The 15,951-nt window shown below is 49.6% G+C and overlaps 1 protein-coding gene across 1 annotated transcript in view; it reads left to right on the plus strand.

Annotated features, from left to right (window-relative positions):
* Nucleotides 1–15,951, plus strand: part of PDIA5 (protein disulfide isomerase family A member 5) — a 295,349-nt gene that overhangs the window by 60,850 nt on the left and 218,548 nt on the right. Inside the window, exon 2 of the mRNA XM_063934059.1 lies at nt 8,108–8,234. Within this exon, the coding sequence (XP_063790129.1) occupies nt 8,108–8,234 (127 nt within the window). The remainder of the gene's footprint in view (nt 1–8,107; nt 8,235–15,951) is intronic.

Here is a 15,951-nt window from a genome sequence, read left to right on the forward strand (position 1 = left end):
GCAGGAAGGTGATCGTACCCGTATATTTGGTGGGAGCCGCAGGTGTTGAAAAAGCAGACTACCCCGGGAAATTCCCTGCTAAATGCTCCAGAGATTTAATTCCCAAATAGCCGTCCACGTGACCCACAGCATACAATGGACAGACGGACACCAAATATACGGGTACGATCACCTTCCTGCCTTCATTGTGATTTACCACATGTGTTTTATATTTCTATATTTATCATATTTTATATGTTCATTTTATTAAATATTACTTCTGCTGCGGGGTACACTGGGCTCCACAAGGATAGACATTGGGGTGTAGAGTAGGATCTTGATCCGAGGCACCAACAGGCTCAAAAGATTTGACTGTTCCCAGAATGCATATCGCCGCCTCCTCTATAACCCCGCCTCCCTGCACAGGAGCTCAGTTTTGTAGTTGGTGCTTGCAGTAGCAGGCATGTTAACAGGGGGCTGCTCGAGGCAGCCTAAGAAGAGCTTTTTTTTGAAGAAAAAGTGAAGTCTACAAGGGCTGCAGCGGCGGTGAGATGTCGGAAGACATTCTCTGCTGCAGCTCCGTCTCTCCTCCAGCGGCACTGTATACCCCCGAACCCTGGTTGCTGGGTACATACAGCAGGAGGCTCCGGTTTTCTTCTGGTCAGACACACACGGCTGGGGCTCTCCGGAATCGTGTGGCCGCACTTTGGTAGGTGGTAAGTGGGTCCCGCTCGCGGGACCTGTGCTTTATTGCGATCCGGCGCGGCCGGTGGGAGACGGGCCGCGCGCGTTGGCGTGGACACTGTGATAGTACAGGGACCCCACTAGGCCACCAGGGCCAAGGGGACAGGTCGGTTTCTCTTATAAACCGTTTTTCATGCAGCCCACAGTACCGGTGGTTAAGTCCAGCAGGGGGAAAGGCTAAGACCTGTAGCCCCTCCCCCAGCCCCAGGGCGCCATTTAGAGTAAATGTTCCCGTCCTGGATCTGCATATCTCTCTCTCTCCCTCACTCCCAGCAGTGTTTGGGCGCCATTACACTCCGCTACACTGTTCCTGGGACTGTTTGGGCAAATCCTCCTCTGTAAAGCCGCCTGCATGTTAGCGCTGTGCATCTTACAGGACACTTAAGTATTCTACATGTCTGTTGACAGTGCTAGTTAAGAAAGAGTGCATTTAGTCAGGGTTATTTAGTACAATTACCCTGTGATATACATCCAGTCTTTACTGTGCATTGTTATATCTATCTTATATATAGCTATATTGAATGGCTAGTCCAGTGCAGTATTATTGCCTGTCATAACTTCTGCATTGTACAACTGTGACTATATGTGTGTGCATTTGCCTGCTGTGTGACCTCCATTTCGTGTTTCTCACTCAGCTTGCTATCCCTAAATTCTATAACCTAGGTGCGTCAGGTTTATCATCAATATAGGATATTCACAAGATATACTCTGTGTGTATTTTTCTTTGTGATTTTAGTCACTGTATCGCTCCTAAATTCATGTTTGTGCTGACTACACTGCGCAGGGGTTTTGGTCAGGTATTGTGCTGCTGATATTGTACTGTGTTACCTTACATTGCGATTTATATCATGTCCGCTAAAAAGGGTAACTGTTCTGGGGCTGATCCCACTGGGAGTGGTGATGACGTTGCAGATACATTTGAGGAAAACGTAGCAGCTGAAGGTTTTGGCTCTGGGGGTTCCTTGCCCCCCAGTGGGACTGTAGCAACTGGGGTTCAGAATGACCCACCGTGGGCTACCTTCTCCACGCTACTGACTACGCTAGTTACTAAACTAACGCCCCCTATGGGACCTCCTGTGCCGGTGCAGCCGTTCATGGTCCCTGCGGTTAATCCGCCTGGGCAGATCAATTGTCCAATCAGTTACAGCAGCAATTGAACCATTCCCTGACTGCTAAGAAGTCTAACCCTCGCCCACCTAAGACCAAAGGGTCCTCTAAGCGGGCCATTACTTCCTCACAATCCACCGCTGTCCCTGACACCTCGGCTAATGAGGATGGCGTTTATACTGACCCCACAGATTCCGATCCTGAGTTATCTGATGGGGAGGGAGTTTCACAAGTGGATGTTCCTGATTTATTGGAGGCTATACGGTCAATTCTTCAGATTACAGATGAACCGGAATCGTCCATTCCGCCTAAGAACCGGTTTACCCCACTCTGATCATCTTGTTGATATACGTCAGGAATCCTGGAAAAATCCGGGAAAGGAGTTCTCGCCTCACAAGAAACTGCTTGCTCACTATCCGCTCGCGCCGGAGCTGACTAAAAATTGGGAGACACCTCCGCCAGTGGATTCACATCTGGCAAGGATGGTGGTCTCCTCCGCTCTACCTGTCATTACCGTTACGTCTCTAAATGAGCCTACGGATAAGCATGTGGAGGGTTGTCTAAAAGCGATTTATACCCTTGCGGGCGCTGTGCATAGGCCCACTATTGCAGCGACATGGGCTGCAGAAGCTATTGAAGCGTGGGCTCAGGAGTTGGAAGCTGAAATCTCTTCTGTCCATGCTAGACAATGCTTGTCGTATATTGTCACGGCTTCTCACTATGTTAAGGAGGCGGCTTCTGATGCCGGTGTTCTGCCAGCCAAGGCTTCGACTACGTCAGTTGTAGCTCGCCGGATCTTATGGCTGCTGTCCTGGTCTGTGGATCTGGACTCTACAAAAACCCTGGAGGTACTCCCTTTTAAGGGAAATATCATTTCTGGAGAGGACTTAAATAAGATAGTGGCTGATTTGGCGTCTGCTAAAACAGCCTGTCTACCAAGTACTGCTCCTTCTGTACCGAAGGCTAAAAGTACTTCCTTTCGTCCCTTTCATCCTCCAGGAAAAACAAAAGGTCAGGCGTACACCAAACAGGGTCGCACTTCCAAAGCCCAAACGTGCCTGGGCTGCCCGTCAGCCAGCTTCCAAAACCGATAAGCCTGCCGCATGACGGGGCGAGCCTCCCCCTGGGGGACCCCAGGGTGGGGGGCCGGCTTCTAGGGTATACCCAGGAATAGTTGAAGACCACTTCAGATGCCTGGGTACGGGAAGTCGTCACTCGAAGTTATGCCATCGCCTTCAAAAACCGCCCCCCCCCCCCTCATCGATTTTGCCTGACAGACGTCCCTTCGGATCCAGTAAAGGCAAGGATTCTTCATTCGGTGGTACAGACCCTCCTGGAAACGGGAGTGGTAGTACAGGTGCCTCTTGCTCAGAGGGGCCAGGGGTACTATTCGCCGCTATTCCTAGTCCCGAAACCGAATGGGTCCTTCCGGACCATTCTCAACCTCAAGGCGTTGAGCAAATTTGTGAAGGTATCCAAGTTTTGTATGGAACCTCTTCGCTCTATTGTCCTGGCCTTGGAACCTGGGGATTATATGGTCTCCCTGGACATACAGGATGCTTACCTGCATATCCCTATAACAGTGTCGCATCAGCAGTACCTGAGGTTTGCGGTTGGCAACCTTCATTACCAATTTCGGGCGTTACCTTTTGGTTTGACCACGGCTCCACGAGTTTTCACCAAAGTCATGACGGCTACACTCTGCTGTCAAGGGGTCAGGATCCTACCGTATCTGGACGACTTGTTGATCCTGGCAAATTCCCCAGAAATTCTTCTACGTCATCTGGATCTGATGGTCTGGTTTCTGCAAGCCCACGGTTGGCTCATCAACTGGAAGAAATCTTCCCTGGTCCCAGCTCAGAGCATGGGGGGTCATTCCGAGTTGTTCGCTCGTTATTTTTTTCTCGCAACGGAGCGATTAGTCGCGAATGTGCAATGTCCGCAGTGCGACTGCGCCAAGTAAATTTGCTATGCAGTTAGTAATTTTACTCACGGTTTTTTCTTCGTTCTGCTGATCGTAATGTGATTGACAGGAAGTGGGTGTTTCTGGGCGGAAACTGGCCGTTTTGTGGGTGTGTGCGAAAAAACGCTACCGTTTCTGGGAAAAACGCGGGAGTGGCTGGAGAAACGGAGGAGTGTCTGGGCGAACGCTGGGTGTGTTTGTGACGACAAGCACTGAACTGATCGCAGATGCCGAGTAAGTTTGAAGCTACTCAGAAACTGCTAAGAGGTGTGTAATCGCAATTTTGAGAATCTTTCGTTCGCAATTTTGATAAGCTAAGATTCACTCCCAGTAGGCGGCGGCTTAGCGTGTGCAATGCTGCTAAAAGCAGCTTGCGAGCGAACAACTCGGAATGAGGGCCATGGTGCACCTGGGAGCGTTATTGGACACTCACAACCAACGGTTGTACTTGTCTCAGGAGAAAGTCCTGAAGCTTCAGGACAGGATTCGATGCTTCCTATCTCGTCCGCAAGTGTCGATACATTCGGCGATGCAAGTACTAGGCCTCATGGTGTCGGCATTCGACATGGTGGAGTATGCTTAATTCCATTCTCGTCCTATCCAGAGGCTAATTCTGGCCAAGTGGGACGGCCTGTCTCACCGGATCAGGTCTCAATTGATCTTCTTGACTCCGGAGGTTCATCTGTCACTGTGCTGGTGGCTCCAGTACCAACGGTTGTGCAGGGGTCGTCCCTTCTGGATATCGCACTGGGTCCTACTGTCGACAGATGCCAGTCTGCGAGGTTGGAGCAACACTCCCTTCAGGGTCGGTGGTTCAAGGAGGCGTCTCGCCTCCCGATCAATATTCTGGAATTGCGGGCGGTATTCAACTCATTGAACCTGGCCCAGCATTTAATACAGAACCGACCTGTTCAGGTACAGTTGGACAACGCCACCACAGTGGCTTACATAAATCATCAAGGTGGCACTCAAAGCCGCTTGGCAATGAAGGAAGTATCACGGATACTTCAATGGCGGAACGCCATCTACCGGCCATATCGGCAATATTCATTCCGGGGGTCCTGAATTGGGAAGCGGACTTTCTCAGTCGTCAGGACGTACATGCCGGAGAGTGGAGCCTCCATCCAGAAGTGTTTCAACTCCTTGTGGTAAGGTGGGGCTTACCAGACGTGGACCCGATGGCGTTTCGACACAATCACAAGGTTCCGGTCTTCGGAGCAAGAACAAGGGATCCTCAAGCAGCGTTTGTGGATGCGCTGGCGGTTCCATGGAACTTTCGGCTGCCGTACGTGTTCCCTCCGGTGTCACTCCTGTCCAGGGTAATTCGGAAGTTCAAGCAGGAAGGAGGAATTCTGCTTCTCGTAGCTCCAGCGTGGCCCAGACGGCACTGGTTCTCAGACCTCCAGGGCCTCTCGCTAGAGTGTCCCCTTCTACTTCCACAATGACTAGACCTCCTCGTTCAGGGCCCCTGTGTCTACCAGGACTTGGTTCGGCTGGCTTTGACGGCGTGGCTCTTGAAGCTTCCGTCTTGAGGGCTAGAGGTTTTTCTGAGTCGGTCATTCAAACTATGCTGCGGGCCCGGAAACCGGCTTCTGCTCGGATTTACCATAGGGTCTGGCATTCTTACTTTGTTTGGTGCGCATCATTACGGCCAAGCTTTTGGCTTTTCTTCAGCAGGGCCTGGACCTAGGCCTGCGTCTGGCTTCCATCAAGGTTCATATTTCTGCCTTGAGCCTTGTCGGTTTGGTTTCAGAGAAAACTTGCGACCTTACCTGATGTGCATACCTTCACTCAGGGAGTGTTGCGAATCCGACCTCCCTATGTCCCGCCTGTGGCTCCTTGGGATTTGTCGGTGGTTTTGGAGGCGTTGCAAGGGTCTCCGTTTGAACCTCTTGAATTGGCTGACCTTAAGTGACTTTGCCTTAAGGTGGTGTTTTTGCTGGCTATTGCCTCTGCTAGAAGAGTGTCTGATTTGGGTGCCTTGTCTTGTAGTTCCCCATATCTGATTTTTCACCGTGACCGGGCGGTTCTTCGAACTCGTCCCGGGTATTTACCTAAGGTGGTGTCTTCTTTCCACCTTAATCAGGAGATAGTGGTTCCGGCCCTTGTCTCTCCTGATTTGTCTCCCAAAGAGCGGTCTTTGGATGTGGTACGGGCTTTCCGTATCTATGTGAAGAGGACTGCTTCCATCCGGAAGTCTGATTCTCTCTTTGTTCTGTTTGGTTTTCACAAACGTGGCTGGCCTGCTCACAAGCAGACCTTGGCCAGGTGGATTAGAATGGTGATTGCACATGCTTAAGTGAAGGCTGGTCTGTCCGCTCCTGCTCACATTAAGGCCCATTCTACTCGGTCGGTTGGACCTTCTTGGGCGGCCCGCCGCGGTGCAACCCTTGAACAATTGTGCAAGGTGGCTACGTTGTCCTCCGTGAACACGTTCATAAGGTTCTATGCCTTCGATACTGCCGGGTTCTTGTGCCCGCTACAGTGCGTCCCCTCCCATAAGGAACTGCTTTAGGACATCCCCAATGTCTAGCCTTGTGGAGCCCAGTGTACCCCGCAGCAGAAAACGAGATTTATGGTAAGAACTTACGTTTGTTAAATCTCTTTCTGCGAGGTACACTGGGCTCCACAAGGCGCCCACCCTGACGCACTTAGCTTTTATGGGTTGGTATGGCATTAGCCGCTGGGGTGAAATTGTGATGTATGTGGCTACTAACTGTTGTCGTCTCTTTTACCTGCTACTGTATTGGGCTGGTTAACTAAAAACTGAGCTCCTGTGCATGGAGGCGGGGTTATGGAGGAGGCGGCGCTATGCATTCTGGGAACAGTCAAAGCTTTTGAGCCTGTTGGTGCTTCGGATCAAGATGCTACTCTACACCCCAATGTCCATCTTTGTGGAGCCCAGTGTACCTCGCAGAAAGAGATTTAACAAAGGTAAGTTCTTACCATAAATCTCGTTTTTATCATATTTTGATATCTCATTTGACATCTGTATTGGAGATATTACATTCACAAGGATCTAGCGCCTATAAGGGAGAGGTCACACCCCATTGTTATCGGTTATTACCATTAGTAACCTTGTGGTGTACGAAGCGGAGCAAGCCACCGAGCCTAAAGTGTGGCAACCAAAGCAAGTCGTGAGGGGACACTTTTCAACAAATTTGCGGGAATTTTTTTTGAACCCCCCCTCCCCCCACATTCCCCCACCCAAAAAAAAAACTTTTTTTTTGGGTGTGTTGACCTTTCGACTGTCGACCTAATGACTGTCTGTCTATCTTTTTAATGTCTATCTTCTGTATAACATCTACCGGTAGTTGTCTGTTTGGGCTAATCATGAGAACTACTGGACGGATTTTGATGCGGTTTTCACTATTCTATAGAGCATTTGTTGATGAATGTTTAGGTGTATGAAACATTGGGGCAAATGTATTAAGCCTGGAGAAGTGATAAAGCAGTGATAAGTGCAAGGTGATAACGCATCAGCCAATCCGCTCCAATATATAAATGGCCAGTTAGGAATTGATTGGCTGGTGCGTTATCACCTTGCACTGCTTTATCACTTCTCCAGGCTTAATACATCTGCCCTGTTCATGATTAATCTTGGGGTGCAGGTCTTCGGGGCCCGCCTCACCTTTGCACCAAGCTCGCCACAGCGGGATTCTTAGGGACCGGGATGTAGGGGAAGGTGTTGTGACCGGCGATCTCCTGACCGCCGGTCACATAACTACATACCCTGCAAAGACCCTTCCGTAAAATTGCCTCTGATAGGCAGTGGCTTGTCCACACATATGATTGTGTTAGTGAGGACAGGGCTGCATGTGACAGGCAGTGATATGTTATGAGGAGGAGAATGGAGGCAGCAGGAAGCCACAGACTGATGGTTATACAGTTGAAGGAGCAGAGTCCCCAGCAGCACAGTATATCAGGAGATGAGTGGTGTGTTGTTGAGTACAGGGCTGCATGTGAGAGGGGCAGTGTAATGTTGAGGAGCAGAATGGAAGCAGTAGGATGCCACAGACTGAGAGTTATATAATGATTGATGGTAAACAGGAAGCCAATGTGATAATTTGAATTGGGCATGCAGTGCTAATGAATTTGAGATGCAATTTAAATATTTTAACTTCTACTTCTACTGAATATTTACAAGTATTAAGAACTTGATCCAGGATGCAAGACCCAGGATGTTCTTCTGAGCAATTAGTCATCCAAAAAATATATAATCAAGCACAGACGCACAAATATCTACAGTCACATTATTTTATTTTAAGTCTTGTTTGTGTCACAGCCTTAAAATCAAATTCACTCCTCTTCCAGATCATTCTCCCATCCATACTCCTATCGCTCAAAGTCTCTCCACTCATCGAAAAAATCAGCGACCATAAGGATTTCAAGAAGCTTCTACGCACTCGTAACAATGTGCTGGTGCTGTACTCAAAGTCAGGTAAAGTGATGGCAAAAAACCCTTTTAAATTAATGGTTTATTCGCTGCATTTTATAGATCTTGACTTGGAATTTGGTTTTATATATTTCTCAGTTTCCATGAGGATATAACATATTCATCCTATAGGAACTGGTGTCATAAGGATACTAGTCACCTCTGAAAGCTATGGCATGTATGTAGAGGCTTAGGGGGAGATGAGTGGAGAAGTGGGCCAGTGGAGAAGTTGCCCTTGGCAACCAATCAGTTGCAACGTACTGTATAAATTTTATAGAATTCTAGCACTTGATAAATGTTACCTTAAAGCTGATTGGTTGCCATGGGCAACTTCTCCACCTACTCACTTCTCCACCATTTTCACTGTTTCCTTATGTGGTGACTTCTAATATCCTTAGCTTTAGCACATGATACTCTATCCTTATATAAATGTTATCTCTCCAAGCTTTACTTATGAATTATAGAGAATGGCAATTCCCAGTGTGGACTAAGCAATTCTCCCAGTCTTCTCCCTGCTACCTCATTCTTCCATTTGATACTAAAATAACTCAATAACTTCATATGTTCTTAATGACCAATCTGGGTTCCATTGTTACATATATACAGCTGAACCTGTGAGTGTTGGGTGTGTGAATTCTAAGCCATTGTTAACATGCAGTTCATTATAAAATCTTCTGAAAATGTTGGATACCGTTGAATTTGTTCATATACATATTACAGAATGTTACTTGTCTGGTGGGTCCACACACTTGTTTTTATTTTATACTACAACTTGCCTGCCTTCAATGTCCCTGATAAATGAGCCATTCATCCAAATGGGATATCCATGAAAGTGGTTTATTAACACCATTGCTGCCTGCCTTAGCGAGAGTGAGGATAGTTGCTAGACTCTCCCATACATTGGAGGACCCCCAGATAAGTGATATTTAGTATTCTTGTCCACCTTATTTCTTTTTCATCCACTAGGGGTCACTGGAGTACTCTTGGGGATATGGACGGTTCCACTGGAACTAGGCACTGAACAGTTAAACTTTGACTATACCTCCCCTCCATATCCCAGAGTACCTTAGTGTTTTTTCGGTGCTCACAGAGCAACTAGGCTTGTGGAAGTGGATCCACAATTATTGATTTTTCTCTTTGATTATTTTTGAAAACATCCCTTTACCCCTTCCAAGAAGGCGAGGGTTTGGGATAGTGAAAGCTGCTGATGCAGCTGTGGGTGTCGGACCTCTCTAGAAGAGCTCCCTCATTTCCACGTGCAGGACACCTGCAGTAAAAGGCTGACAGTGCTTGCAGAGAAGCGCCGTCATTGCCCTCACCACAGGGTCCAGGTATGTGCTTGGGGCGGTCAGCTCATGCTGCCGCCCCGCTGTGTGGGATTACTGTGTCTGTGTATTATGCTGTGCGCTGCCCGCAGCCGCCCGCCGCCGCTTTCAGCGCCTCTGTGAACACCTCTCCCGCCGCGCTCAGCCACGCTGGTGCATAGCCGCTCCACGGCTCCATGCGGCATATCGTTGGCACTTCCGGAGTCATAGCAGCGGTCTCCGGATACTGAGTAGCGGTACACGGAGCACGGGGGAGAGAGGGAGGCACACACTTCTTTATCCAGGGTGTATGGTCTTACACAGAGCCAGCAGCGCTGTATAGATAAGTAACAGGATGGCATATATACATTTAAGTATAATCTGCTGCATAAGTTAAATGTTTGCACTTTGTGATATTCTGTGAGCATGGGGACATATTAAACCATGCTTCCTGTTTTTCCTGTTTCTCTCCAGATTTTCCTGTAATACATCTCTCAACCATTGAAGGCGCAGGGGTGTTAGGGGGATTTTGGGATCAGGCATATTACTGGCACATTTGGCCAGATATATAGAGACACCTTAGTACTATTTACTGAGTTGCACAGGTTTTCTCTCTCTTGTCTTTGTTTTTTTTTATTATTATTATTATTTACATAATGAGTAAGACACCAGCAAAGTCTATGAAGCAGTTTTTCTGCAATGTCTGTAAGGGTGTATTACCTGACGGATTTACCACATGTAAAGTATGTGTGGTAAATTCCGAAACAAATACAACTCCTGCTCCGGTTCCAAATCCAGTTTCTACCCCGGACCCGCCATGGGCTATATTAGCAGATGTTTTAGCTGGTTTGCAATCAGAGTTGGCCGCCTCTCGGCAGGAGCGAGAGGCGGCAAGATCTGAATCTAGGGTGAGACCGCTAGAACTTCCTGAGGGGTCTCAGCCTTACCAAAGGTCCAGATCCTCTTTGACTAAAGGGGATAAGTTTCATTTTTCTTATAAACTACCGGTTTCTGCTATGTTACTGTCTGATGATTCTTCACCAGACCTCACTGTACAAGATGTGGGTGAGGAGGGCGAAGTAGACCAGCAGTCAGATGGTGACGATTTTGACAGGCCGGGTATTGATAATCTCATCAGAGCAGTGCGTCAGTCTCTGAATTTTACAGAAACTGAGGAGCCTCTGACAAATGATGAGGTCGTTTTTACTAAACGACAGAGAATTCCAATTTGTTTTCCTGTGTCAGAATCTCTTAATAAAATGTTACTAGAAACAAGGAATAATCCGGATAAACGGTTTTCTGTACCTCACAGATTTAGGTCTAGCTATCCGTTTCCAGATTCTATGACAGCTACATGGGAGAATCCGCCGTTGGTGGATTCATCTGTGTCTAAACTTACAAAGAAATTAACCATACCAGTACCAGCTGCAACTACACTCAAGGACCCTTCGGACCGTAAAATAGAGGTTATGCTGAAGTCCATGTATACAGCGGCAGGAGTGCTGCTTAGACCTGGGTTAAGTGGCATTTGGGTAACTAAAGCTCTAATGGTATGGATAACAGAACTCAGATCTGCCTTAACTGATGATCATCTTATACTTCTCGCTGATCAAATCTGGGAAGCGGCTGACTATTTATGTACAGCTTCTACTGACGTCTGTCAGCTCACTTCTCGCCTTTCATCATCACTAGTCACAGCACGACGTGCGCTCTGGCTACGTTCTTGGCGAGCGGAGACAGAGGTAAAAAAAGGAATAGAAGCATTACCTTATGAGGGCGAGAAGTTATTCGGTCCTGAATTGGACAAATGGATTTCTGAGGCTACGGGAGGGAAGTCGGTTTTCTTACCATTTCCTCCAACAGTGCCTAGAAAAAGATATTCTGGACCGGCGTTCAAATATTTTACACCTCAGTCCTTTCGCGGGCGTGGCAGGGGAACGACCACACCAGGTAGACGAGGACGGGGACGTAGTTTCCAATGAGCCAATACCACTCGTCAGGATACTAAAGTCACCGGTAAGCCAGTGGCATGACGGGCTCCCAGCCCATCTCGGTTCTCCTATTGTAGGAGCACGTCTTCAGTCATTCCAGTTGGCGTGGCTTCAGACGTCCACAGATGGGTGGATCCGCAATCTAGTTTTAACAGGTTACAAAATAGAGTTCGACTGTCTCCCGCCAATGCGGTTTTTCAAGACAGGACTGCCTCTGTCGGACGACAAGAGGGCGATTCTGCAGACTGCCATTCAGTCTCTGCTGGACGCAGCAGTTTTGGTTCCGGTCCCTGTGCACCAACAGGGTCAGGGTTATTATTCCAGTCTGTTTGTGGTACCGAAGCCGGATGGCTCGGTCAGGCCAATATTGAACTTAAAGGGCCTCAACCAGTACGTCACTTACTACAGATTCAAAATGGAATCTCTACGATCAGTAATTGCAGGTCTAGAGCCACAGGAGTTTATGATTGCGCTGGATCTCAAGGATGCGTACTTACACATTCCGATTTGGCCTCCTCATCAAAGGTTTTTGCGGTTTGCAATACGACAGAACAATTACCAGTTTCAGGCTCTACCGTTTGGCCTCTCGTCAGCGCCTCGGGTATTCACCAAGGTGATGTCTGTGATGATAGCTCATCTCAGATCTCTAGGAGTGATCATAGTTCCATACTTGGACGATCTACACATCAAAGCTCCGTCTCAACAAATCCTCCTTCAACAGGCATTGCTGACATACAATGTACTGGTTCACCACGGTTGGATTGTCAACTTCAAGAAATCACATCTAGTTCCGTCCCAACGACTTCAATTCCTAGGTATGATTCTCGATACGGTAGACCAAAGGATCTACCTACCCGAACAGAAAGTACAGGTCATCCGTCATCTGGTACAATTAGTGCTCAAGCCACGCACAGTCTCGGTTCATTTGTGCATTCGCCTCTTAGGCACAATGGTGGTGGCTTTCGAAGCACTTCAGTTCGGAAGGTTTCACGCACGTCCTTTTCAACTGGATGTGCTCGCACAGTGGTCGGGCTCGCACTTACAGATTCACCACAGGGTAAGGTTGTCTCCAAGGACCAGAGTGTCTCTACTCTGGTGGCTCAGGGTACAGAATCTAACCGCAGGAAGACAGTGCAGCACCCGGAATTGGATAATTCTCACGGCAGACGCAAGTCTCAGAGGTTGGGGAGCTGTAGTTCAGAATCTTCAGCTCCAGGGTCTCTGGGCGGATCACGAAAGATTGCTGTCTATAAATGTCCTGGAACTCCGGGCAATTTACAATGCGTTACGACAGGCAGTGCACATGCTGCAGGCTCAGGCAGTCCAGGTGCAATCAGACAATGCGACGGCGGTTGCATACATCAACAAACAAGGTGGAACGAGAAGCCGCATGGCAATGCGGGAAGTAGCTCAAATCCTCAATTGGGCCGAGTATCACCAAGTGATATTGTCGGCAGTATTCATTCCGGGAGTGGACAACTGGGAGGCGGATTATCTCAGTCGTCGGGATTTCCATCTAGGAGAATGGGCATTAAATCCAGACGTATTTCTCATGCTGGTCAGTGATCGCGCTGAACAAAAACAATTGTGGGTCCTAGGGACCCCTCACTATAAAAAATTGGGGTCCTACTCCACCGTTTCTGGGTCCCATCACACTTTGAGGGGTGAGGGAAGGCTGCAGTTGGGACTGTGCGGGGGCCAGGTGGTATTTAGGATAGAGGGGTAAAAAAGCAAGTAGCATTTGGGACAGAAGCAGGGAGAAGTTGGGGCAGAGCTGGGAGTAGAGGGGGGCTGTAAAGGTAGGCAGCACTGGGGGTAGGGAGAGGGTAAGTTCAGACAGCAGTTGAAACTGTGTTGGGGTGGCTAGTGGCAGGCAGTGCTGGGATTAGTTAGGGTTTAATATTAGATAGCAGCTGTGGCAGTACTGGGGGGCAAGGAGGGATTTAGGGCCAGGAAGTACTGGGGGTAGAAAAGAGGCATGGCTAGTTAGCAGCTAGGGCAGTAGTGGGGGCATGGAGGGGGTTAGGGGCTGGTAGTATTGGGGGTATAGAGGGGGCACGAGTAGATAGTTTGGGTGGTACAGGGTGACAAGGAGGGGGTTAGGGGCAGGCAGTACTGGGGGTAGGGATACGGCTTGGGTAGATAGCAGCTGGGGCAGTACTGGAGAGCAAGGGGGGGTTAGGGGCAGAAGTACTGGTAGGGAGGGGGCATGGATAGATACTGGGGATAGAAAGGAGGCATGGGTAGATACTGTGGGTAGGGGATAGCTGGGGCTGTACTGGGGTCAAGGAGGGGGTTAGATGCAGGAAGTGCTGGGGCTAGAGAGACAGCATGGGTAGATACTGGGGGCAGTGGATAAGTGGGACAGTGCAGTGGGGCAAGGAGGGAGTTAGAGGCAGGAAGTATTGGGGTTAGGGTAAGGGTAGATGGCTGCTGGGGAACCGGAGATACGACCTCTACACGTGTATGGCTGGCAGTGGGGACCGTGGGCGTATATGACAGCACCCCTATAGTACTATACACATCTTACCAGGTGCCAAGTGCGGAAAGTAATGCTGAGGAAGTAGCCGTGGCTGTGTGTGGGCACTCTCCAATGATGGCATCCTGGTCAGCGTAGCTGCAGCCAAGGAGAGAATACTGAAGCGCTGGGTTTGTAGGAGGGGCGACGGCTGGTATCTAGGAGGCGATGTCCGGTGCTTGGCAGATGCTCCTTTCGGGACTCGTGAGACGGCTCTGCGCGTGACAGCTCGGCCGGTCTCTGTCACAGGGAGAGGGTGAAGGCTGAAGACAGACATTCTGCTGCCCAGGAGGTACTCTAGCTGCTGCTGCGTGGGTTGTTATTGTGAAGCAGTGGGGTTGGCTGCTGTCAGTGTATCAGATGCGGTTGGCTGCTGTCAGTGTATCAGAGCAGACAAGTGGAGCAGGTCAGTGAATTCTTATTGGCTGACAGTGCACACGGGCATCAGCGCGTCCTGCAGGACCCGCTCATTTTTTTAAAACTGGGTCAATGCACTATAATGCGTATTTTGTGATCAATGGAGGGTGTTACAGAGAGAGGGGGAGGAGCAGGAGATAGGGTGGGAGTAAGAGAGAGAGACCGTGTCAGGGTGAGGGACAGAGAGACTGTCAGGGAGAGAGAGACAGCGTCAGGGAGAGAGAGAGGGGCATTTAAGAGGGTGTCAGGGAGAGGTGCATGAGAGAGTATGTCAGGGTGAGAGATGGAGAGAAGCATGAGAGTGTGTCAGGAAGAGAGGGAGAGGCACATGAGAGTGTGTCAAGGAGAGAGAGGGAGGGAGAGGCACATGAGAGAGAGTCAGAGAGAGGGAGGGAGAGGCACATGAGAGTGTCAGAGAGAGGCACATGAGAGTGAGGGAGGGAGAGCTGCGTGAGAGAGGGAGAGGCACATGAGAGTGTCAGGGAGAGAGGGAGAGGCACATGAGAGTGTCAGGGAGAGAGGGAGAGGCACATGAAAGAGTGTCAGGGAGAGGCACATGAGAGTGTCAGGGAGAGGAAGGGAGAGGCGCATGAGAGAGAGTCAGGGAGAGAGAGGGAGAGGCACATGAAAGAGTGTCAGGGAGAGGCACATGAGAGTGTCAGGGAGAGGAGCAAGACCGTGTATCAGGGAGAAAGGGAGAGGCACATGAGAGAGTGGAGCAAGACAGTGTTAGGGAGAGGCACATGAGTGTCAGCGAGAGGGAGGGAGAGCTGCGTGAGAGAGGGAGAGGCACTTTAGAGATTGTCAGGGAGAGACATATGAGAGATTGTCGGGGATAGAGAGGGAGAGGCGCATGAAAGTGTCAGGGAGAGAGAGGGAGAGGCGCATGAGTGTCAGAGAGAGAGGGAGAGGCACATGAGAGTGTCAGGGAGAGAGGGAGAGGCACATGAGAGTGTCAGCGAGAGGGAGGGAGAGCTGCGTGAGAGAGGGAGAGGCACATGAGAGTGTCAGCGAGAGGGAGGGAGAGGCACATGAGTGTCGAGGAGAGGCGCATGAAAGAGTGAGAGGGAGAGGCACATGAGAGAGAGAGGGAGGGGCACATGAGAGAGAGGGAGGGGCACATGAGAGGGAGAGGCACATGAGAGAGAGGGAGAGGCACATGAGATTGTCAGGAAGAGAGAGAGTGGCGCGAGAGTGTCAGGGAGAGAGAGGGAGAGAGTCATAGAGAGGGAGAGGCACATGAGTGTCGGAGAGGCGCATGAGAGAGTGAGGGAGAGAGGGAGAGGCACGAGAGAGAGAGAGAGTCAGGGAGAGGCACATGAGAGATTGTCAGGGAGAGAGAGGTGCATGTGAGAGAGTTAAATATAGAGGAACAAGATAGTGTCTGTGTGAGAGAGAGAGGGGGGGGCAGCATGAGATACACTACGAACTACAGCAGCTAGCTCAGGCACAGGTCTCTGATGGGGGCGGGCAGTTCATTGCGTTAAGCCCCG

This window comes from Pseudophryne corroboree, chromosome 7 (assembly GCF_028390025.1).
Source record: "Pseudophryne corroboree isolate aPseCor3 chromosome 7, aPseCor3.hap2, whole genome shotgun sequence".
Taxonomy (NCBI): Eukaryota; Metazoa; Chordata; class Amphibia; order Anura; family Myobatrachidae; genus Pseudophryne; species Pseudophryne corroboree.